Source organism: Gorilla gorilla, chromosome 3 (genome assembly GCF_029281585.2).
Source record: "Gorilla gorilla gorilla isolate KB3781 chromosome 3, NHGRI_mGorGor1-v2.1_pri, whole genome shotgun sequence".
Taxonomy (NCBI): Eukaryota; Metazoa; Chordata; class Mammalia; order Primates; family Hominidae; genus Gorilla; species Gorilla gorilla.
In genome coordinates, this window is record NC_073227.2 from 35,136,155 (window position 1) to 35,161,561 (window position 25,407).

The 25,407-nt window shown below is 36.9% G+C and overlaps 1 protein-coding gene across 7 annotated transcripts in view; it reads left to right on the forward strand.

Annotated features, from left to right (window-relative positions):
* The window catches only part of STIM2 (stromal interaction molecule 2), a 161,180-nt gene that overhangs the window by 91,354 nt on the left and 44,419 nt on the right, over positions 1-25,407 (forward strand). For all 7 annotated transcript variants that reach the window (XM_063705228.1, XM_055385890.2, XM_031010393.3 and 4 more), the window contains one exon: positions 3,299-3,413. In XM_063705228.1, coding sequence (XP_063561298.1) covers positions 3,299-3,413 — 115 coding nt within the window. The remainder of the gene's footprint in view (positions 1-3,298; positions 3,414-25,407) is intronic.

Sequence of the window (25,407 nt, forward strand, 5' to 3'; positions counted from 1 at the left end):
CATTTATTTGCTGAGCACTCCCTTATGTACCTTGTCAATTTAGGATTCCCTATAGTAGGTTTGCATATAGTTGGGTGTATTTACCAGGGAACTCTACATTATTTGCCGTACATTATTTGAAGACTCACTTCATTGAATTTCAGATCCTATTTTCAGATTTCTCAATTCATGAATTCCAAATAAGAAGTATTTGTCTTTTGACAAATGAATACAAAGAAGAAGTATTTGTCTTTTGTGTATGCATTTTCAGTTATTGGTGACTGTTTTAAAATTTCTGTAGTTACCCTACTTCATTGCTAAAATGAGGAGGGGTTTTTAATAAAGTTTTTGAAAAGTCTGAACAGTCAGAATTATATGCTTTTTTCTTTAGGATACTGGGAAAAGGTTCCATAGAACCTGATGATTTTTAGTGTGTTTGGTTCATTTAAACATTTTCTAAACAAAAATATTTCTAATTATACTGGTTTCTAGTCACATTCTGTGATCAGCATGTTGAAGATCTGTAAGATACAGAATATACTTTTATTTCATGTGGTTTGTTATGAGTTATTGTGATATCCTGGAGACATACTTCTGTTTTAAAACAGAAGTATTTTTAGATGGTAATTCCAGGAAAAATACAATTCATTGTGTTTATTCAATTTTCACCCAACTTTATTAGGAATTTTATTTCTTAGGAATTCTTTATTATTTTTTCTTAGAAATGTCTTAGAAATTAAATTAAATTCCTCAGAAATAAAATTTCTTAGAAATTTTATTTCTAAGAATTCTTAGGAATTCTTAGGAGTTCTTTTATACCATATGAGCTATAGGTATCTTCAAAAGCTTTAAAAAATTTAAAAAAATCTTTTATTTTGTTAAGTATGTTTGGCATATATCCATAAGCTCATTCTGGCTTTTCTAAAATAGTTAAGTGGCTAGAATACCACATCTAGTCATGTGGAAATTTGCTTATTTTCTGTAATATATTGATCCTGAAATCACAGAACTGCACGTTTAGATTGTTTGAGTTCATGTAGTAAAGATAATTTTTTAGGACATTGTCTTTAATATATATTACATAAATGAAACAGTTGCCATTTGTTCCAACTGATTGGACCATTTCCAAGGCAGATTTCCTCCCCACTGTGTCCATTATTATGATTTTCAGTCTAGAATTTCTTTCCAGCTTTTGGACTTTTTCCAAGATAGAGACAACTTCTGAGCATCTCTTTGGTAGTCTCTACTGGATTTTGAAGGTGTCAGTCAAGAAGAGTTGGATGACAGGAGGACTTGTAGCATTCAGGCAGGCCCCCTTAAATATAACTTAAGGCAGCATTTAGTAAAAAGGAGTAAGGCACTATTTAGAGCAGACAACAGATTACATAGATTTTTTTAGTTTAGTACTTTTCAAACTTTTGATGACGAAAGACCAGATGTTTAATTTCCAGTATATATGTACAGGTGGACAAGGTGAGCATATTTATCATATGCTTGGCCCAGTTGCTGTGGAAGTGTTTTCTAATTGCCATAATGCTGACACTACTCTGCTGAATGACCACATGTTCAACAGTGTTGTTGATCCTAGAACATTGTTTCTTTATTTTGCTCCCAAGGTTGTTGAGCCTCAGAAAAGTTAAATGATTTGCTCAATATTATACAATTGTTAAAATTTTCTTTTTTAGTTTCAGTAGAGAGCAACTCTACTCAGGCAGAATTTGGTGTTTTGTCTGAAGGTGATGTTCGTTGCCAGTGTAAAAGTCAGAAAAACATGCCTCTGGCATTTGTAGCTGTGGGGGAATTTTCAGTTTCTGCATTGTGGACTTCTGAAATCTTTTATGTGATCTTATAGTTTTGGAACAATAGAAAAAAAAGATACCACATAAAATAATGAGACAAGAAAAATAAAAAATATTGAGGTAGAAAAAGCATAAACAATTTAAAAACTATTAGTTTCACATAATTAGAGTAATGGGTACATATATGAGGAAAGTATCAAGAGATAAGGCCTAAAAGATTCTCAGAGATAAGATTAATAAGTGGTATTAAGCCATAAAATGGAGTTTGCTTTTTATTGTTAGACAATGGGAAATGGTTTAAAAAGTAAAATAGAACAGGTTAGTTTTTAGCAAAGATAATTTTAATGCCTTTTTTTTTTTTTTTTTTTATGAGGTAGGTTCTTGCCTTGTTGCCCAGGTTGGAGTACAGTGGTGCAATCATAGCTCACTGCGGCCTCAAACTCCTGGGCTCAAGCAATTCTCCTGCCTCAGCCTATCTCTCTCTATATTTCAAAGTAAGATTAATAGAAGGTATACTTCAGTTTTGTAAAGTATACTTTAGCTCTAAACACCATAATCAAATGTCTTTGAATTAAAAGTAGTAGCTTAAAAAAGGCAGAAGAACATATAAATATGATGCAGTAATTGAGAAGATTATTATTTATTATGTTTTGAAACATCGCTGTCACCAAGTATTTGGTAAAAATGAATGCAGTGATATTGAGGCAGTATATTATGCTGTTGAATATAACCAAATGGCTTGCGTTGGAATTTCAGCTCTGATATTCATTATTTTTTCAACCTTGGGCAAATTATTTAGCCTCTTTGGGCCTTGGTTTCTCATCTATTGAATGAAGATAAATAATGCTTTCCTTATAGGACTGTCGTAAAGGTAAATGACTTTCTCTGTATGGACAGATATACAGTGGTCCCTTGGTGTCTGTGGGGGATTAGTTTCAGGACTCCCTCTTCCCTGCGGATACCAAAATTCATGGATACTCAAATCCCTTATATAAAAATGATATAGCATTTGGATATAACCTACAGACATCCTCCCATATAAATTGTTTCTAGATTACTTACAGTACTTAATACAGTTCAAATGCTACGTAAATAGTTGTTGTAATATATTGTTTAGGGAATAATGATTTTTAAAACTCTGTACCTGTTCAGTACAGACACAGCCATCCATTTTCCCCCAAATATTTTCAATCCCACGAATACTGAACCCACAGATAAGGAGGGGGTGACTGTATACACCTATTTGTTATATAACTTAGAATAATACCCGGTAAATAATAAGCATTGACTAAGTACTTCTACTGCTGTTGCTGGTGGTGGTGGCGTTACGATTAGTAGCAGAAGACATTTCATTAAATACATTTTACAAACATGTAAGAATAATGTGACTACAGTACCAAAAATTTACCAGTTACTGTTTGAAAATAGTCACCCACTGGATATCAGATTTCATCTTTTCCTCCAGTTATCAAGACTAAGGTAATGAATTTATATTTAACTTAGTGTTTTCTCTTCTATAGTTCATCAGAGAAGATATGAAATATAAAGATGCTACTAATAAACACAGCCATCTGCACAGAGAAGATAAACATATAACGATTGAGGATTTATGGAAACGATGGAAAACATCAGAAGGTAAGACTGCCTTCGTCATCTGGCTCCTTCCCCTTCTGCACATCTAGCCTGCTTAGTTGTTCTCAACTCACTTATAGTATGCTTTTACCAAAAAAATCAAAATAACATTTCTGTGAGGATATTTATATTTTAGTAAATAATTTTCCCTTCTTGTTTTTGAAAGATGATTTTTATCTTTCTGAGAGTCATTAAGCATCAGGCTGTTCTCATATAATTATAGTAGAATAAATAAGATAATGCATGTCTGAGAGCCTAAAGTTGTAAAGCATTATTTCAGCTATTACATGACATTATTATAGAAGGTTTAGCAAATAAACATACGGAAACACAAAGTTTTCCTTTTAGTTGTGGAGAATAGTTCCTAATGTTTTTAGGAGGCTATTACTGTTAAGCTTTTTCTTAAGTAAACCCTTTATGATGTCTCGTAATAGGTGTATGATAAAATTGGATAATTGGTATTTTATTCCCTTTCTACTGTTAAGTTCTCAAGGTGTATTATGGACAGTAATTGTTTAGTACAGGAAAAGTCTGTGATCTAAAAATCTCAACTTGGTTCCATATACTAGGAAGTTACTAAAATTAAAAAAATTATACAAGTCCCCTAAACTTACATTTTGTTTTCAGTAACTCAACTAAAATTCCTTCTTTCTAATGCTTCTGTTCTTTCATAAAAGTCAGCAATTATATTGTAAGCATATATTTTTCTCTGAAAAATTAAACGAAATTAAAGGGACAGATTACCAATTAAGAGTGTAAAGAAATAATAAAGTTTACTTGAGTCATTATGATAACATTTAGAAGTGGGAAAATAAAACTGTCCCACCAATGCTCAGTATTTTTCTTAGTGTAGAAGATGGTAGATAGCTTGCTTACATGTGTTTCTGTTGAAATACACTTGGGTTGGGGAAGAAAGAAGAAAACAATTATGCACTTAAAAGAAAAATTCATAGACTTTAAAAAAACCTCTCCATTTCTCTTCCCTACACCATTTTAAAATAACATGAGCTCGGATGGGAATAGAAATAAACAAATATCAGTTTCATGAGGAAAAGTGAAAATGGTGGGGAACTCAGCAAAAAACTTATTTTATTGACATGATATAGCTCAGCAATCCATAGATACTAAGAAGGGAGGTGGAGATCCATTACAGAGTCTATTGCTATTAGTATTTTTTTAAGGATTAAAATATGTAATACATTGATTGGAACCCACTTGACTGTGTTTGAATGAAGAAAAAAATATTTGACCACTTAGGTCTTGTACTACCTTTGTTCAGCCACCATCGTCTCTTGCCTGGATAATTGTGACAGCCTAATTCATCTCCCTGTGTTTGTGCTCTGCTGTAGTCTCTTCTTCACCTAGCAGAATACTCTAAAAGGTAAATTAGATCTGCTCATTACTCTGTAGTGGCTCAGGTAATAGTCCAAATCTTTACAAAGACCCGTAAGCCTCTACATGTTCTGCCTTCTGTTTCCACCTCTCTCTCATCTCTTACCTCTTCTATTCCATGCATCTCTCTCGCTCACTGTGCTCCATTCATTCTGGACCTGTGGCTATTCCACAAATGCAGGAATGCACACATCCTCATGGCTAACTCCATCACCTCCTTTGTTAAAGTCTTTATCAAGGGTTATGGTCTCAGTGAAACCACTCTGGCCACCCTGTTTAACATTGCTAACCTCCCCTTTTACTCATTTTTTTTTTTCTTGTACTCTTGATCTTTCTTACTCAGCTTCAAACTTTCCTTTTCCCCATCGTGTATCACCTTCTAAGATACTATATAATTGACTTATTCATTATATATATCTCCCTTTGCCTCACCCCCAAGAATGTAAGTGTTATAGAGCAGGGGAACGTTGTATGTCTTGTTTATTAATGTATCCTAAATAAAGAGGACTCTATTCTTAAACTCCTTTTTGTTTTCCCACCCTAGTGACTTTGGTGAGATCTTTTGTGATCTATGAGAATGTTTGTTTACTTGATTTTTTTTTTTTTTTAAGCTAAGGCCTTTTCAAGTTGAATGACCTCTTAAACCTCTTTTTCCCTAGGCTTTCACCTTAATCTGAGATCTAACCATTATGATAATGAGGGATTTCCCCAGTTCAAACAGTTGGCCTAAGTTATCTCCTCTCTGCTTCCTTTTCTCTAAGCCCCAGTTGGCTATATAACCTTACAGAGTCTGGCAGAAGTAGTCTCAGGATTCCTAGTAATGCAGTTGTATGGGATGAAAGAGAGAGGAGTCAAGTGATAATAAACTTTCACTAGAAGCTTTATAATGACCTAATTGATTTTTCTCAACCCATGTCAGACTCTGTTTATTAAAGGAGTCATGTAAGGGTGGGGTATTGTTGCCAGAGCACTGGTTTTTAAAACATTCAGGCTCCAGGAGGAGTCCCAGAGACAGGGCATGTTGAGTGTGCCGGGCTCTGCTTTTATCTGTTATATTTTGTTTCTGTTGAAAATTTCCCTGGAGAAACGAAAAGTAGTTCTTCTGAAAAAGTTTGAAAACTGCTGAAGTAGAGATTAGAATGTACCCCTAACAATAACATGTAATTCAAGGTTGTTTAATTGAATATATACAAAAATGTGTGTGTGTGTGTATATATGTATTTATACAGAAAGTGTGTATGTGTGTGTGTGTGTGTGTGTATATATATATATATAAAACACGCACTCACACACATACATACACATGCAAATATATGCATTCATTCTTTGTTCATCATTGTTGTGTCTCCCATGCCTAGCACAGTGCATTCACTTTGCATTCAGTAGTGAATATTCACTTTGATATTCAGTAAATAATTGTTGAATGAGTGAAAGTGTAATGCCTGATAAGTATTGGATGCTTAGTAATTTAGTTGGTCAAATGTTTTGAGTACAGGCATTTCTGTTATTAGACATTATGTGCATTTCTTAAAAACTTAACTTTTTTTAAAATTTTGGACTTAAAAATGACAGTTTATGGGAAAAATGGGACTGAAGGAGATTACTCAAAACCTGTACAAGTTATTAGCCATGGCATTAACAGTATTAATAAAAATACTAGTACAGGCCAGGCGCAGTGGCTCATGCCTGTAATCCCAGCACTCTGGGAGGCCGAGGCGAGCAGAGCACCTGAGGTCAGGAGTTCAAGACCAGCCTGGCCAACATGGCAAAACTCTGTCTCTACTAAAAATACAAAAATTAACCGGGCTTGGTGGCGCGCTCCTGTCATCCCAGCTACTAGGGAGGCTTAGGCAGCAGAATCACTTGAACCTGGGAGTGCGCTACTGCACTCCGTCTCAAAAAAAAAAAAAAAAACTTGTACCGCTAAAAAGAATTTCAAATTCCTAATCAATACATACTATATAGTAGATATAGGAATTTACATTAAAAAATAATGAAGATAACTTTATAGAAGGATGGATGGGGGGTTCTAGTAGAGTTGAGGTTGCTAAAAAATGAAGACAAGGGCAAAGTGCGTGAAGATGAGAACCGAGCAACAAGCATTTCCAAGACAGAGGCTCTGGCCAAATTGAGCAAAGATAAAGAAAGAGGGTAAGTGGAAGCTCCTGTTTGTAGCTTGCTGTATTGGCAGTTAGTACACCTTGCATCCATTTGATATTACTTGGCAATGTGAAATGATACCATGTTTGGAAAAGTCACATGTGAAATGATGTGACTTTTGCGTTGACGTGACCCCTAATTACTACTGGCACATAAAGTAATTCATGTTACAGCAGCACGTGCAGCAAAATAGACTGTATCTATTAGGTGCTAAACAAGCACTGCATTGGATCCTGGGGATAAACGATGAGTTAAACATGAATCTGGGGTATACAGAGCAAATTGCTGAGTAGGAAAGACAAAGAAAACAAATAATTACACTATAAGGTGATATGTACAATAATAGAAGTAAGTTTAGGGTATGGAGGTAGCTCACTGGAGGGAGTGATTAGCTCACTATTATATACACACAGAAGGTGGAGTTTGGGTTGACCCAGGAGTTCTAGAAGGAGACAAGAAGTAGAACATAAATGGTAGCTCCCCCATGGCATCTTTTTTTTTCTTGAAATAGGCAAGGTTTTGCTCTGTGACCCAGGCCGGAGTGCAGTGGTGTGATCATACCTCACTGCAGCCTCAAATTCCTGGGCTCAAGTGAGCCACTAGAGTAGTTGAGGCTACAGGCGTATACCACCACGACTGGCTTATTTTTTATTTTTTGTTGGGACGGGATCTTACTATGTTGCCAAGTCTTGTCTCCAGCTCCTGGCCTCAAGCAGTCCTCCTATCTTGGCTTCCTAAAGTGCTGGGATTACAGGTGGGAGTCACCACACCCAGCCTCCTTCTTTAGTTACCTGAAAATTTGCTAGAAGTGAAAGTGGAGGTGGCATGCTATAGAAAGTATGTAGGCTTTCAAACTATACAGCTTTAAATTCTGGCTCTTCTATTTATGAACAGTGAGGCATTGGACAGATTTTGAAAATTCACTTATAAAATGTAATTCTTGTGTGACATAAATCAGTAATGTAGTAAAAGTACCTGACATAATTTATGGCAACACCTGTTAGGCGCTTAGTAAAGGTTGATTCTCTCATTCAGTAATAATGCGAAATAAACTAAAAAGTTCAGCCATATTCAAAGTTTTATACTGTTTTTGACTTAGTCTCACAACATTTATTGATAAAATGAACAGACTAAGCTATATATGTGCCATCATTGTGTGCAAACTCTGGACAGTGAAATGTACCCAAGATCTTTCTGGAATGTTGTCAACTGCGGAAAAGTAAAATTGTTTTATGCAGAAGTTGATCCTGACCTCAAATAGAATTTCAGCAATGACTTTAATGCAGTGTGTGTGTGTGTGTGTGTGTGTGTGTGTGTATGTGTGTGTATGTGTGTCTGTGTCTGTAGAGAGAATGCTTGGTCAAGTTGCACATGGCAGCTGTCTAATGCCAATGAAAGCCATTTAAAAACTAGTGTTAGATTTCAGATAGATTTTGATAAACTGGATACGTTGTGAGAATTACTGAATGTATTTAAATAGTAGCCAGATACCTAATGCAGGAAAATGTAGATAGAAAATTATTTGTTATATACAAGATTTAGAGACTATAGTAGATAAAAAACTGATTAAGTAAGACACTTTTTAAAATGAAAACTCACTGGGTTAGTTATTATAACATGTGACAACCATGAGGTAATCTTTCCATCCTGTTCAGCACAAGTCTTAACCTACCTAAGGTCACTGTTTAATTTTGGGCTTTACAAATTGAATAGACATTTGGAAATTTAAGATAATGTTTATTTATTTAAGGGTTAAAAATTTAAAGCAACTGAAATAGTCTGAGAGAAGAAAGATACAGGCACTTAATAATGGTTATTTTCAAGTGTACCTGAAGGCTAGCCAGAGACTAAATGAACAAGAGTATTTTCTTTTTGTTTAGGACAGCGAAAATATAAATATTTTATAAAAGGAAATATAAAGAAAAAAATTTCTGGCCATTGATATAAAATTCCTAAAAGTAAGGGAAGTTATAAATATTTTAAAAATATCTAGAACCTTTATATCCATAAGATTTTTCTTCTGGGTATGAAAGTATAAAGGCATTTCTAAATGTTGATAAAATCCACCAGCTCTTTAAAGTGTATGATGTGGGTTGCAATGAGACTAGAATAAAAAAGCTGTAAATAGAAAAGTGTGTATTGTTTAGCATTATCAGAAGAGGAACTTAAAACGTAAGCCTTGCAGGTAATAAGGTAGTGTTATCTTTGTGGCATCCATCAACAAAATATTTATTTGTATATTTACAATATGCATCACACTCATTAGTAGAAAATAAGGAAGTATGAGAGACAACCTTTCTCCTCCAGGAGTTTAACAATGTTTTGCATGTATGCAGATGAAATGTTAAATAGCAATTCAAGAAGGTTTGATTAAATACTATATAAATGACACGATTGCAGGAATCTTAAGAGAATGGACAGATTTATTACAGGGAAGGCTTCATTAGGGAGATGGCTCTTCAACAAGACTTTGAAAGATAAAATTTTCATAGAAATAAGAGAGGGATATACAAGTTAGCACATTAAAATGAGTCCAGATGTAAATGCTAAATCCTTCAAATAAGCATAATTTACACAAGAGATAATACATTTTTAGTGTATGTGAGATAATAATAAACACTTTAAAAATTTTGTCTTTTGCTCTTACCATGTAGTGCATAACCATCTCATGTCTGAGTTCTGTCATCTGTTAAATGGGAGTAAAAGTTGTCTACCACATAGTAAGTGATGAACAGATATCTATTACTACTGTTTTTGGAAGGTAAATCTGACCATGGCACATTTATGGGATATTGCAAACTCATATTGCTGGAAGAGGCAGCTGAGTTGGAGAATACTGGGAGATTGGGTCAGAGAAGGAGACCAGACTGTAGTGAGTCTCTGTGTAAATCTGATGGGCAGCTCCAAGAGTGGCAAGTATGATTCCACTCATATTCCAGTGCTTACCAATCCATAGTGATTCACTGGAGCACTGTATTAAGGAAGCTTGGTCTGTATGTGTCTTGATAGCAAAAAAGGGTATTATTTTAGCAATTATCTATTAGCAATATTTACTGTGTGGGAGGTGATAGTGTATTTTAGCATTTTATCATCATTGCACTAAGTATTAAGAGCTACTATAGCTTCTTGCTTTAGAAGGCCTGGTAATGTAGAAGAGTTATAAAAAGACAAATTCACTATTGGCAGGAACATTAGCATTGAGTTGAATATAATGTGGCTTTGAGTGGGAAGAATGAAACATGAATTCTGAGCAGTGTTTTAAAGGAAGATTTGGGTTAACTTTTCCCCTGTGTTTAGAATGAATTCCAGTTTTTTTCTCCCTGTGATTTTTGGATCCACTGGGCTTGGAGGGGGGGTTTATTTAACTGATTCATACAGGAAAATTTTTCTAGTAAATGCTTATTATGAGAAAGCCCTTGTCCTAGGTACAAAAGATACACAGATGAAGAATGTGTTCTCTGTCCACCACCCATCTACAGTGTGTTGGAGAAAGATCTTTTAACAAGTAATTAAGGGATGTGCTGTGATCTGTAACTGAGATTATGTAGAAGGCACTGTGGGATAATAAAAGGAAAAGCATGTCCATCCACCTACAGAAGTTAAGTAAAGCCAGACGAGCTGCATTAAGGAACATTTGCTTTCATCTTTTGTCACTCCTTCAGTGAGAGACACTGTGCTAGATTAATAGCTAGGAGGATATTTGTACTTAATGTAGCGCATTGAAAAAACACAAGGCTGTTAATATGCTACAAATACCTGTGGTATTTTAGTAAATCAGGTTTTAACACTTTTCCACTTTCCTACAGTGCTTTTAGCTTTAGGGGAAGCTCTTGTTATAGCCACAGTGGAGGAATTGAGTTTTAATTGTTCACAGAAAGCACCTTATGCAAGGGAAGGTCCATTCTTGAGGTAGAATGTAGTTTCAGAGTAACAGATGTCATCATTTCTACCACTAACAAAAGGTCTTTAATAGTTCAGGTTTCTTCTGTGAAGAGAATAGGTGACACCAGTATGTTGCTCATTCACTCTGTCAACCAACATTTAAGGGAGTTTAACATGGGTTTGCTAGAAAAATAGTGTCTTTCTTGATTAATTTACAAATTTGGCAAACATTGTTTTGTATTAATCATTAGTTATAATTGATTTTTATACTTCATACAGAGTTTGCTCCCTTTTCCCTTTATTATCAAATAACTTTCTTTTATAAAATTATCCAAATGAGTTCAGAGCACTCACAGTAAGTTGCTGATTGCTCTTAATCATGATCTTATGTTAGCATTTTAGTGTCTCTATTCCCTTCACTTCAAATCTACCCATCAGGGCTGTTTTGGTTTTATTAATTTTCTTCTTTTTCTCTTTCTCTTTTTGTTTTATTATTCTCAGTTCTTCCTCTTTCACTTAAGTACACTTGTGTTTTGGAGATTTTGGATCATTGCATGTGCTGATTTGCTGGGATTAATTCTGTCTTCTTAGTTTGTGGAAGATACTTTGAGACAATCCTGCCTTCTTTACGCTGATTGTTCTTGGTTTTATTCTGAAACAGAGACCCCCTCTCAGAAGAAGATGCAGAGACCACTACCTATTACATCTCTCTGTCCTGTAGAAAACTTGACAATTCTATTCTGTAGGAACATGTGAAATAAATGTTTTGAGCCTTGTTTTTTCTCACATAACAGGTTTTCCAGTATATAATTCAACATGTGAAGCTTTTCTTATGATTTAAGGAGGTACTATTCTAAGATTGTTTGTGAGTTTGCCTTATTATGGTTTTCTATACACCTGAATTCTACATTTCTCCTCTGCTATGTTCACAGACTCAAGGGGTACCTCAAGGTTGGAGTACAGTAACAGAACCTTCTGTAGAAGGTAAAAATGAGGGCTGTCCACTTTTCACTGTGATGGACTATCTAGGAAACAGTAGCTTTTTTTGGACATCATATTGTCCTTTCTACCCTTTTCCTAGTAGTTGGAAATCAGTTGCATATGAATGTGTGTTACATTTTCCTTTATCCATCTTTGTTTTGGGAAAGAGGTGGGAAGGAGTGACTCAGGAAATAGTTTTAGATTTTGAAATGTATGTTATTGCAGGAGAGTCACTATATTCTACTTTATGTAGAACAAATATTTTATTTGCTGCTTTTGAATAAAGGACTTGTTTGTTGAGAATGACATTGTCTTCAAAGATGGTCAGTTAATTTTTGTTTCTTTCTCAGACAAGTCTTATGCTTAAGTCTTTCCCCCCCATGTAACTGAATGTTACTTAGCATTTTAGTAGCGACTGTAATAGAAATAATGTAAATTACAAATATTAATACAATGAAAACTAAAACTTTCCAAGATACTAGCCAGCCTTTTGAATTTGAATATGACCTTTGCTCTTTCTAAAAATTCTAAACATTTCTATGATTCTGATATGTATATTTACGTATATATTACATATATAAATGTATAGCTCAGAGGAAATGAATGATAAAAAATAGAATAAATCACTTAGCATGTTTTTATATCTTATAATTAAAAACCGTTTCACTCTCTGGATGGTTACTCTGCATAGAATAGAACAAATAAAGCTTATATCTTTCTATCTTTCTCATCTCATCTGGTTTTATATTTTAAAGATAAGAACCTCTTCAATAAAAGGTCCTCAGTAAGCATTATTCTAACCCTTGGATAATCTTCTGTTTCTCCCTCTCTTTGCATCAACATTAATTCTTTCAGGATGTTGAAAATAATAGACCATTTAGATACTTTTGATTTCAGTGTTTTAATCAGATAATTACTTAATAGTTTGAAATTAAGAATCTAGATCAGTCTGACAAAATGAAACAGAATGGCAGTTTTCATAGAGGGAAATTTATCGTTTTTATTTCCAGCAACTTTTCTTACCAAGTAATCAGCTAAAAAAAATGCAAAACAAGTGTTTATCACTGGGAGATTATAGTTGCATAAGGGCAATGTTCTAAAAGCAAACAAAGAGATTTGTGATTCACTCACGTAAAGGTATAATAATTCAAGTCATATAAATTGAGAGTTCACTAAAAGAAGGAAAGGGAGAGAGTAGCCTTGGGGAAGACTGGCATTAAGGCAAAGGCAAAGAATTGATGAATGAAATCAGTAATGGCCATCAGAGACATGGAGGGAGAATCAGGAAGGCACAGTGTCATGAGCATCTAGAGAGGGGAGTATTTTCAGGAAGGGATAGACGATAATATAGTAGGGCGCATAGACTTGCCATATTGCAAAGTGTCTGCCAAGAGTCCTCCTGAATAATTCTTCATTTAGGTCTCAGTAATAAGAATAGATGTACTCTTGAGCAGACATTTTGTGTTTATATTATGAATCCTGTGACTGATTTTGCTTCCTTCTTTGTCTGCCTTTTTTAACTGTTATTAAGGATCTCATATATTTTGTAAGTGTCTTTACCTCAGCTTCATTTTATCTTCTTGGTCCAGCGACATCTTTCATCTTTTATTCTCTTTGCATTGTATGCATCTTCGTAAGTGATTTCTTTCCTCCACTTTCCTCTTCCCCCTCCCCTCTCCTCCAACAGTAGGAGTTAGAGAGAGGAAAGATGAAAAGTGGCTAGTAGCATGACACGAGAAATATGATATACATGAAAAAACCCATTAGATTTGGCAAGAATAAAATCATTATTAACAGGCAGGAAGATCAGTAGTTTGAGACTAGCCTGGCCAACAAAGTGAGACTCCATCTCAACAAAAAATGAAAAAAATTCACCAGTCTTGGTAGTATGCACCTGTGGTCCTTGCTACACAGGAGGCTGAGGCAGGAGGATCACGTGTACTCAGGAGGTCAAGGCTGCAGTGAGCCATGTTTGTGCCACTGCACTACAGCCTGGATGACAGACTGAGACCCTGTATCAAAAAAAAATCATTAACCTTCAGGAAATTTAAATATTGGTATGGGGAACGGAGTGACATACATGCACACTCACACACACACACTCAAATCTTGAGCAAGATTTAAGTGGAAGCAACCCCAAGTGTCCATTGATGAATGAATGGATAAGCAAAATGTGGAATATGCATACAATGGAATAGTAAGAAAATTCTGACATACGCACACCATGGATAAACCTTGAGAACATTATGCTAAGTGAAAAAAGCCAGTCACGTAAAAAATATTGCGGGATTCCACTTCCGTGAGGTACTTAGAGTAGTCAGAATCATAGAGACAGAAAGTAGAATGTTTGGTTGCCAGGGTCTGTGGGGAGGAGAGAACAGGGAGTTGTTGAATGGATACAGAATTTCAGTTTTGTGTAATAAGATGAAAAGAGTTCTGGAGATGGATTGTGATGATGGTTGCACAACAATGTGAATATACTTCATACCACTGAATTGTATACTTAAAATTGGTTAGGATGGTAAATTTTATGTTATGGATATTTCACCACAATGAAGGATTTAAGAGAATGAGTATGTACAAAGTAGAAACAGTGGGTGACCCCCTATTTAAGGAATAGGCAAGAAAATGGAGAGAAATGTAATGGTAATTTTAAATGGGTAGTCTGATCAGGTAGAAGGTTTTCTTAACAACTGGTAGATCTGGGCTGCTTAAAAGACAAAAGGGAAGCACTGGACTGATATTTTTAAAGTTGAACATTAAAAAATAATTCAGCAATTACTTTTTGAACACCTACTATGTGTTAGTGGTAGTCTTATTATATATTTTGTTTTATGTCAGCCTTATTACATATTTTGTTTCATGTCAGCTTTCTTTTTCTTCATGGATAATTGTGTCAGTTTATGGATTGAAAAGATTTTGTTAGGCTAATAAGAAAATAATGTAAGCTCAGACAGGCAAGAAACTTGCTGACAGAATAATTCTCCATTGCTGGATGGCAGTGACTCACAGGCATATCACTAACAATTTTTAAATCCTTCTTAGAATTCATTTTCTGTGATGAATTTGAGTGACAATCGTTGTTGAACAATGTCTTGAACTTTGTGGAAGGGGATGGAGGCGGGTTGGGGAAAGTGGCAGTGGAGGGGCAAGTAATTAGAGAAGGGAGGCCCAAGAGATTCCTTAACTTTTAAATTGGCTTATGCATTTGTTGGTTTCTGAATTATATATTGTAAACATATAGAATTCTAACATCATTATTTTCCCTGTTTTGACCAGTACCAAATATTTTATGGGAGATTTTTAATGATAGTGCTACAGCTCTACTGCAATGAATAATAATAGGTTTCTGTGTGCTAGCTGCATTCCCACTGATCCAGAGCCTGTGACCTTAGCAAAGGTAAGCATATCCCAGATTGCAGTGTGAGATAGTTGAAGATTGATCTGCTTTGTTAGTTGTCTAAATTTCTCTCATCTGTTTTTAATGAGCATGCTCAACTGCATGAATCTGTTGATGACCTTAGACTGCATTATCTTTTAGATGTGTAAATTGGAAGCTTTTGAATGAGGGAAGGTGAAGTTTTAAGTTGTGAATATATGCTTTAGGACTGTGTCTGGATTCTGTGAGTGGTTTTCAAGGATGCCCAAAAGAGTAATCGCTCTAGTTTCTAATGGAACTGCAGTATATTAAGTATGGGAGGCTGAATTTATGACAAAACTAAACGCTTAATAAATTCCTCTGCATAACTGATTGTTCAACATGCTTTGTTGAGTGGCTTGAAATTACAGTATAGTGTATCTTCTCTTTTAGTACAAAGTTTCATTTTAAAATTTGAGCAGTTTGTCTAAGTCTTTTTTAAATATAAAAGTAATCTTTTTATTTAAAATAAATTATATTTTCCAAAATAAAAATAATGAGAAGACTAACATTGTCTTGCATTTTTGCAGACCTCTTCAATGTCTGACTTACTGGAGTGTAGTTAGATTCTCATAGCTGCTTCTGTATCCAATCTGTTTTAGGATATTGTTTCGGTTTTAGTGTGTATATATATATATGTACTTTTTTTATTATACTTTAAGTTCTAGGGTACACGTGCACAACGTGCAGGTTTGATACCTAGGTATACGTGTGCCATGTTGGTTTGCTGCACCCATTAACTTATTTACATTAGGTATTTCTCCTAATGCTATCCCTCCCCTAGCCCCCTACCCCCTGACAGGCCCCTGTGTGTGATGTTCCCTGCCCTGTGTCCAAGTGGTCTCATTGTTCAGTTCCCATCTATGAGTGAGAACATGTGGTGTTTGGTTTTCTGTCCTTGTGATAGTTTACTGAGAATGATGGTTCCCAGCTGCATCCATGTCCCTGCAAAGGACATGAACTCATCCTTTTTTATGGCTACATAGTATTGCATGGTGTATATGTGCCACATTTTCTTAATCCAGTCTATCATTGTTGAACATTTGGGTTGGTTCCAAGTCTTTGCTATTGTGAATAGTGCCGCAATAAACACGTGTGCATGTGTCTTTATAGTAGCATGATTTATAATCCTTTGGGTTTATACCCAGTAATGGGATGGCTGGGTCAAATGGTAGTTCTAGTTCTAGATCCCTGAGGAATCACCACACTGTCTTCCACAATGGTTGAACTAATTTACACTCCCACCAACAGTGTAAAAGCATTCCTATTTCTCCACATCCTCTCCAGCATCTGTTGTTTCCTGACTTTTTAATGATTGCCATTCTGATTGGCATGAGATGGTATCTCATTGTGGTTTTGATTTGCATTTCTCTGATGGCCAGTGATGATGAGCATTTTTTCATGTGTCTGTTGGCTGCATAGATATCTTCTTTTGAGAAGTGTCTGTTCATATCCTTTGCCCACTTTTTGATGGGGTTGTTTGCTTTTTTCTTGTAAATTTGTTTGAGTTCTTTGTAGATTCTGGATATTAGCCTTTTGTCACATGGCTAGATTGCAAAAATTTCTCTCATTTTGTAGGTTACCTGTTCACTGTGATGGTAGTTTCTTTTGCCCTGCAGAAGCTCTTTTGTTTAATTAGATCCCATTTGTCTATTTTGGCTTTTGTGGCCATTGCTTTTGGTGTTTTGGTCATGAAGTCCTTGCCCGTGCCTATGTCCTGAATGGTATTGCCTAGGTTTTCTTCTAGCGTTTTTACGGTTTTAGGTCTAACATTTAATTCTTTAATCCATCTTGAATTAATTTTTGTATAAGGTGTAAGGAAGGCATCCAGTTTCAGCTTTCTACATATGGCTAGCCAGTTTTCCCAGCACCATTTATTAAATAGGGAATCCTTTCTCCATTTCTTGTTTTTGTCAGGTTTGTCAAAGATCAGATGGTTGTAGATGTGTGGTGTTATTTCTGAGGCCTCTGTTCTGTTCCGTTGGTCTATGTATCTGCTTTGGTACCAGTACCCTTCTGTTTTGGCTACTGTAGCCTTGTAGTATAGTTTGAAGTCAGGTAGTGTGATGCTTCCAGCTTTGTTCTTTTTGCTTAGGATTGTCTTGGCAATGTGGGCTCTTTTTTGGTTCCATATGAACAGTAGTTTTTTCCAATTCTGTGAAGAAATTCATTGGTAGCTTGATGGGGATAGCATTGAATCTATAAATTACCTTGGGCAGTATGGCCATTTTCATGATATTAATTCTTCCTATCCATGAGCATGGAATATTCTTCCATTTGTTTGTGTCCTCTTTTATTTCCTTGAGCAGTGATTTGTAGTTCTCCTTGAAGAGGTCCTTCCCATCCCTTGTAAGTTGGATTCCTAGGTATTTTATTCTCTTTGAAGCAGTTGTGAATGGGAGTTCACTCATGATTTGGCTCTCTGTTTGTCTGTTATTGGTGTATAAGAATGCTTGTGATTTTTGCACGTTGATTTTGTATCCTGACACTTTACTGAAGTTGCTTATCAGCTTAAGGAGATTTGGGGCTGAGACGATGGGATTTTCTAAATATACAATCATGTCATCTACAAACAGGGACAATTTGACTTCCTCCTTTCCTAATTGAATACCCTTTATTTCTTTCTCTTGCCTGATTACCCTGGCCACAACTCCCAACACTGTGTTGAATAGGAGTGGTGAGAGAGGGCATCCTTGTCTTGTGCTGGTTTGCAAAGGGAATGATTCCAGTTTTTGCCCATTCAGTATGATATTGGCTGTGGGTTTGTCATAAATAGCTCTTATTATTTTGAGATACGTTCCATTAATACCTAGTTTGTTGAGAGTTTTTGGCATGAAGTGCTGTTGAGTTTTCTTCATCTGTTGAGATAATCATGTGGTTTTTGTCTTTGGTTCTGTTTATATGCTGGATTACGTTTATTGATTTGCGTATGTTGAACCAGCCTTACATCCGAGGGATGAAGCTGACTTGATTGTGGTGGATAAGCTTTTTGATGTGCTGCTGGATTCGGTTTGCCAGTATTTTATTGAGGATTTTTACATCAATGTTGATCAGGGATATTGGTCTAAAATTCTCTTTTTTTGTCGTGTCTCTTCCAGGCTTTGGTATCAGGTTGATACTGGCCTCATAAAGTGAGTTAGGGAGGATTCCCTATTTTCCTGTTGATTGGAATAGTTTCAGAAGGAATGGTACCAGCTCCTCTTTGTACCTCTGGTAGAATTCAGCTGTGAATCCCTCTGGTCCTGGACTTCTTTTGATTGGTAGGCTATTAATTATTGCCTCAATTTCAGAGCCTGTTATTGTTCCATTCAGAGATTCAACTTCTTCCTGGTTTAGTCTTGGGAGGGTGTATGCATCCAGGAATTTATCCATTTCTTCTAGATTTTCTAGTTTATTTGCGTAGAGGTGTTTATAGTATTCTCTGATGATAGTTTGTATTTCTGTGGGATCGGTGGTGATATCCCCTTTATCATTTTTTATTGTGTCTATTTGATTCTTCTCTCTTTTCTTCTTTATTAATCTTGCTAGCAGTCTATCAATTTTGTTGATCTTTTCAAAAAACCCGCTCCTGGATTGATTGATTTTTTGAAGGGTTTTTTTGTGTCTGTCTCTTTCAGTTCTGCTGTGATCTTAGTTATTTCTTGCCTTCTGCTAGCTTTTGAATGTGTTTGCTCTTGCTTCTCTAGTTCTTTTAATTGTGATGTTAGGGTGTTGATTTTAGATCTTTCCTCCTTTCTCTTGTGGGCATTTAGTGCTATAAATTTCCCTCTACACACTACTTTAAATGTGTCCCAGACATCCTAGTATGTTGTATCTTTGTTCTCATTGGTTTCAAAGAACATCTTTATTTCTGCCTTCATTTCGTTATTTTCCCAGTAGTCATTCAGGGGCAAGTTGTTCAGTTTCCATGTAGTTGTGCGGTTTTGAGTGAATTTCTTAATCCTGAGTTCTAATTTGATCGCACTGTTGTCTGAGAGGCAGTTTTTTGTGATTTCTGTTCTTTAGATTTGCTGAGGAGTGCTTTACTTCCAATTATGTGGTCAATTTTAGAATAAGTGCGATGTGGTGCTGAGAAGAATGTATGTTCTGTTGATTAGGGCTGGAGAGTTCTGTAGATGTCTATTAGGTCCGCTTGGTGCAGAGCTGAGTTCAGGTCCTGGATATCCTTGTTAACCTTCTGTCTCGTTGATCTGTCTGATATTGACAGTGGGGTGTTAAAGTCTTCCGTTATTATTGTGTGGGAGTCTAAGTCTCTTTGTAGCTCTCTAAGGACTTGCTTTATGAATCTGGGTGCTCCTGTATTGGGTGCATATATATTTAGGATAGTTAGCACTTCTTGTTGAATTGATCCCTTTACCATTATGTAACAGCCTTGTTTCTTTTGATTTTTCTTGGTTTAAAGTCTGTTTTATCAGAGACTAGGATTGCAACCTCTGCTTTTTTTTGCTTTCCATTTGCTCGGTGGATCTTCCTCCATCCCTTTATTTTGAGCCTATGTAAGTCTTTGCATGTGATGTGGGTCTCCTGAATACAGCACACTGATGGGTCTTGACTCTTTATCCAATTTGCCAGTCTGTGTCATTTAATTAGGGCATTTAGCCCTTTTATATTTAAGGTTAATATTGTTATGTGTGATTTGATCCTTTCATTATGATGTTTACTGGTTATTTTGCCCATTAATTAATGCAGTTTCTTCCTAGCCTTGATGGTCTTTACAATTTGGCATGTTTTTGCAGTGGCTGGTACCGGTTTTTTCTTTCCATGTTTAGTGCTTCCTTCAGGAGCTCTTGTAAGGCAGGCAGGCCTGGTGGTGACAGAATCTCTCAGCATTTGCTTGTCTGTAAAGGATTTTATTTCTCCTTCAGTTATGAAGCTTAGTTTGGCTGGATATGAAATTCTGGGTTCAAAATTCTTTTCTTTAAGAATGTTGAATATCGACCTCCACTCTCTTGTGGCTTGTAGGGTTTCTGCCAAGAGATTCGCCGTTAGTCTGATGGGCTTCCCTTTGTGGGTAACCTGACCTTTCTCTCTGGCTGCCTTAACGTTTTTTCCTTCATTTCAACCTTGGTGAATCTGACAATTGTGCGTCTTGGTGTTGCTCTTCTCAAGGAGTATCTTTGTGGTGGTCTCTGTATTTCCTGAATTTGAATGTTGGCCTGCCTTGCTAGGTTGGGGGTGTTCTCCTGGATAATATCCTGAAGAGTGTTTTCCAACTTGGGTCCATTCCCCCCATCACTTTCAGATACACCAATCAAATGTAGATTTGGTCTTTTCACATAGTTCCATATTTCTTGGAGGCTTTGTTCGTTTCTTTTTACTCTTTTTTCTCTAACCTTGTCTTCTCACTTTATTTCATTAATTTGATCTTCAATCACTGATCTCCTTTCTTCTACTTGATCAAATTGGCTATTGAAGCTTGTGCATGCGTCATGAAGTTCTCGTGCCATAGTTTTCAGCTCCATCAGGTCATTTAAGGTCTTCTCTACACTGTTTATTCTAGTTAGCCGTTCGTCTAATCTTTTTTCAAGGTTTTTAGCTTCCTTGTGATGGGTTCGAACATCCTGCATTAGCTCGGAGAAGTTTGTTATTACCGACCTTCTGAAGCCTACTTCTGTCAACTTGTCAAAGTCATTCTCTGTCCTGCTTTGTTCCATTGCTGGCGAGGAGCTGCAATCCTTTGGAGGAGAAGGGGCGCTCTGGTTTTTAGAATTTTCAGCTTTTCTGCTCTGGTTTTTCCCCATCTTTGTGGTTTTATCTACTTTTGGTCTTTGATGTTGGTGACCTACAGATGGGGTTTTGGTGTAGATGACCTTTTTGTTGATGTTGATGCTATTCCTTTCTGTTTGTTAGTTTTCTTTCTAACAGTCAGGTGCAGGTCTGTTGGAGTTTGCTGGAGTTCCATTCCAGACCCTGTTTGCCTGGGTATCACCAGTGGAGGCTGCAGAACAGCAAATATTGCAGAACAGCAAATATTGCTGCCTGATCCTTTCTCTGGAAGCTTCGTCCCACAGGAGCAGCCGTGTATATGAGGTGTCTGTTGGCCCCTACTGGGTGATGTCTCCCAGTTAGACTACACAGGGATCAGGGACCCACTTGAGGCAGTCTGTCCATTCTCAGAGTTCAGACGCTGTGCTGGGAGAACCAGTGCTCTCTGCAGAGCTGTCAGACAGGGACATTTAAGTCTGCGGAAGTTGTCTGCTGGCTTTTGTTCAGCTATGCCCTGCCCACAGAGGTGGAGTCTAGAGGCAGTAGGCCTTGTTGAGCTGTGGTGGCTCCGCCCAGTTCCAGCTGCCAGGCTGCTTTGTTTACCTATTCAAGCCTCAGCAATGGCACACACCCCTCCCCAAGCCAGGCTGCCACCTTACAGTTCAATCTCAGACTGCTGCACTAGCAGTGAGCAAGGCTTCGTGGGTGTGGGACTGCCGAACCAGGCACGGGAGAGAATCTCCTTGTCTGCTGGTTGCTAAGACCTTGGGGGAAAGCGCAATATTTGGGCGGGAGTGTTCCGATTTTCCAGGTAGTCTGTCATGGCTTCCCTTGGCTAGGAAAGGGAAATCCCCTGACCCCTTGCACTTCTCGGGTGATGCGATGCCCTGCCCTGCTTCAGCTCGCCCTCCATTGGCTGCATGCATTGCCCAACCAGTCCCAATGAGATGAACCAGGTACCTATTGGAAATGCAGAAATCACCTGTCTTCTGCATGGATCACGCTGGGAGCTGCAGATCGGAGCTGTTCCTATTTGGCCATCTTGGGAGTCTTTTTTTTTTTTTTTTTTTAGTGGCAAGAGATGGAGACTCAAATTACCTCAAGTAATGAGAAGTTGATTGTAAAGATGCTTCATCACCAATGATTTGATTGATTGCAAGTTACAAAAATCAGACTCACCTGCTTTCTTTATTTATATGTAATCAAAAATTTATGCTGTAATCCCAGCAGTTTGGGAGGTCTAGGCAGGTGGATCACTTGAGGTCAGGAGTTTGAGACCAGCCTGGCCAACATGATGAAACCCTGTCCTACTAAAAATACAAAAATTAGCTGGGTGTGGTGCGCACCTGTAATTCCAGCTACTTGAGAGGCTGAGGCATGAGGATTGTTTCAACCTGGGATGCATAGGTTGCAGTGAGCCGAGATCATAACACTGCACTCCAGCCTGGGTGACAGAGTGAGACTCTGTCTCAAAAAAATAAAAAAAAATTATTTTTCCTGTGAGACAGGACAGGCATTATTCTAGGCTTTGGGGATAGAGCATTGAACAAAATAGATATTCTTCCCTGATGGAGTTAATGCTCTTTTAGAGAGACAGTGAACAAGTTTGCATGTATGTATGTGTGTAGCTACATATACACTCACACAACTGCTGGTACAGGTTATTTATGTGAAAAAATAAAGCAGGGTAACAGTATAGTTAGTGAGCAGATGGAATAAGGGCTAGTTAGATAATGTGGTCAAGGAAGAAGTCCCCCAAGAAGAGGTTTTTGGTTATAGATCGGAGTGGCGCTAGAGGGTGAGTCAGGGGACAATCTGGGTGAAGTATATTCCAGGTTTAGGGACCAGCCACGCCAAGGCTTACGGCTGGCACAACCTTAAAGTGTTTAGGAAACTGTTGGAAGGCTCATGTAGCTAGAAAGTAGTAAGGAATGGGAAGAGTGGTGGGAGACAAATTGATCAGGGAGACAGACAGGGACAGATCTCATAGGACCTGGTAGGGCCAATAAGGAATTTGAGATTTACTATATGGATAATGTAAGTATATTGCAAGTATAACTCCATTTAGGAGTTTTGAGCAAAGTAGTGATGTGACTTATCTTCCAAAATGATTATTGTAATTACTGTGTGAATATTAGACTCTTGAGGAGAAGGGGTCAGGAGTAGAAGTAGAAGACCTGTTGAGGCTTCGCGTGAACTGGTGAGAGGTGATGGTAATCTGGTGAGAAGGAAATGGCTGGAAAGTCTGATTTCATGATATATTTTGAAGAAATAGCTGGCAGGATTTGCTGTGGAATTGAATTCAGGTTACTAGTGGGGGACAGGGACAGGAATAAAAGTTCATTCTTAGGTTTTATGTGGCATTGAAATTTCTTGGGAATAGGAGTAATTAGGAAAAAACCCAGAAATCTGAAGTCTTATGGGGGAGGTTGTTAATAATGGGGGAAAACATTGAAAAATACTGGTTGAGATCATGACGCAAAGAGTGAAGGACTGAGTGCTGTGAGGTCAAGAAGTAGAGGAAGACCCTGGAGAGAAGGTGGGGAAGAAATGGCCGGTGAGATAGGAGGAGAGCCAGGAGAATGTGGGGACCTAGACGCTTAGTGAAGAAAGCATTTTAAGAAAAAGCAATGTCACATGTTCCAGAAATCTGAATAAGATGACAACACAGACTTGACAATTGGATTGGCAAAGTCGAAGTTAAGGTTATTGATCTTAACAGAGACAGATTCACTGTAGGGGTAGAAGTAAAAGTCTAATTGGAATGGATTAAACAAGAAGTAAGGACAATAGATATTGTTGACTTTAAAAAGGAAGAGCCAAGAAATGGGACTCTGATACATGAAGGGAGATAATGTTGTGAATAATTTTTTTTAAATGATAGGAGATTTTAATCATATATACATATACACACATATATACATATATATTTAAATCATATATATATTTTCATATATATGAAAATATAAATCTATATATATGAATATATATGATATATATATGGAATGACGCAGTTAAGAAATAATTGATACAGGAGAAGATCAAACTATCTTAATTTAAAAACTATCCCTATTTAATAGGAGAGTGCTGGTGTATAGTCAGGGGCTTAATCCACCCTGGCCCAGGTCCTATCTTTCTCTGTTTCTTTCTGGATTTTGGTGTTATTTTCTCCTCCTGTGTTTCCTAGAGGCTAGTTCTGTGGCTGGTGGCAGTTGCAGGCTTATGTTTTCCTAGGATCATGGCCAAAGAGAACTAGGAGTCTTCCCTGCCTGTTCTAGTTAGAGAAATGCCAGAAAGTAACTGGCTTAGGTCTTGTGGCCAAATCTAGATCTGCTGCTGTGACCTCCAGAATGGGGTCCTGTGATTACTTCTTTCCCCTTCTGCCTACCCCAGGTGATTTGGAGTCTTGTCTCCAAAGAAGGAAGAGAGAGAAGGAGTAACCTAGCAGCCAGCCAGCCATTACAGATTAATGACCAAGAATCACTAGACTTTGAGAAGAGCAGGTAGAAGAAAACTTTGAAAGGATGCAGGGTTGGGTGGGTGGTGTCTGGCAGCATGGGTCATGTGATATAAAATATAGCTACTCTTTCAGAACATCTCTAAGTTCCTGAAACTTGCAGTTCAAAACTTTTGGACCATAAATGGATTTTCTGAAAGGCCTCTTTTGGTCCCACTCTGAATTTTACGGTAATTGAGTGTATCACTTCTTAAATAGAGACATTTTATTAAATCCCATTTTGGTATTTTAATGAAATGAGCTAATATAACTTTCACCACTGGAAACTTCCAAAATCTTTCTGGCTATTACAGATTTTTCCTATTGCCTGGTACTTTTTACTTTGAAACCCTAGGTGAGTTTACCTAGAATCTCCAAACATGTCTGTATTGTTAAAGATGAAACATAGGTATTTTTAAAAAACATCATTGGAGGAGGAGAAAAGTGAATTTGAGGCAGCAGAAAGTAGGCACTGTCTGTGCTGAGTTAGTTTGAAAATCTTGAGAAAGAGATGCTTTCTGAATACTGGTAAATTTGAGGAGTAGATGGTTCTTCATGACCTAACCACTCTCAAAAGAGAAATAGTATTTGTCACATTTCAGTAATATCTAAGAATACCAACTACTGTTATACTTTGTGATGAAGCTTAAGAACGTGGAAGGTTTTTGCAGTGCCATGTCTTCATACTGTACTAGAGCTCTTGTCGTTTGGGTTACTGGTGAATTTTTGCCAAATGAAGCCTTCTGAAGAGGAAAAGGAACCAGTATAAAATTTAGAGGGTATATTTAAGTGAGAATATTTAAATATACTCATTTAAAGCAAATATAATTAAAACATATAAAGGCACCCAGATAATTATCTAGGAGAACATGCCTTTATGGAATTACAAAGAGTTTTATTAAATTTTAAGTAGTTATTGGTAATAATTTGGTGTTATCAAATATAGGAAAAGCAGTACTTTT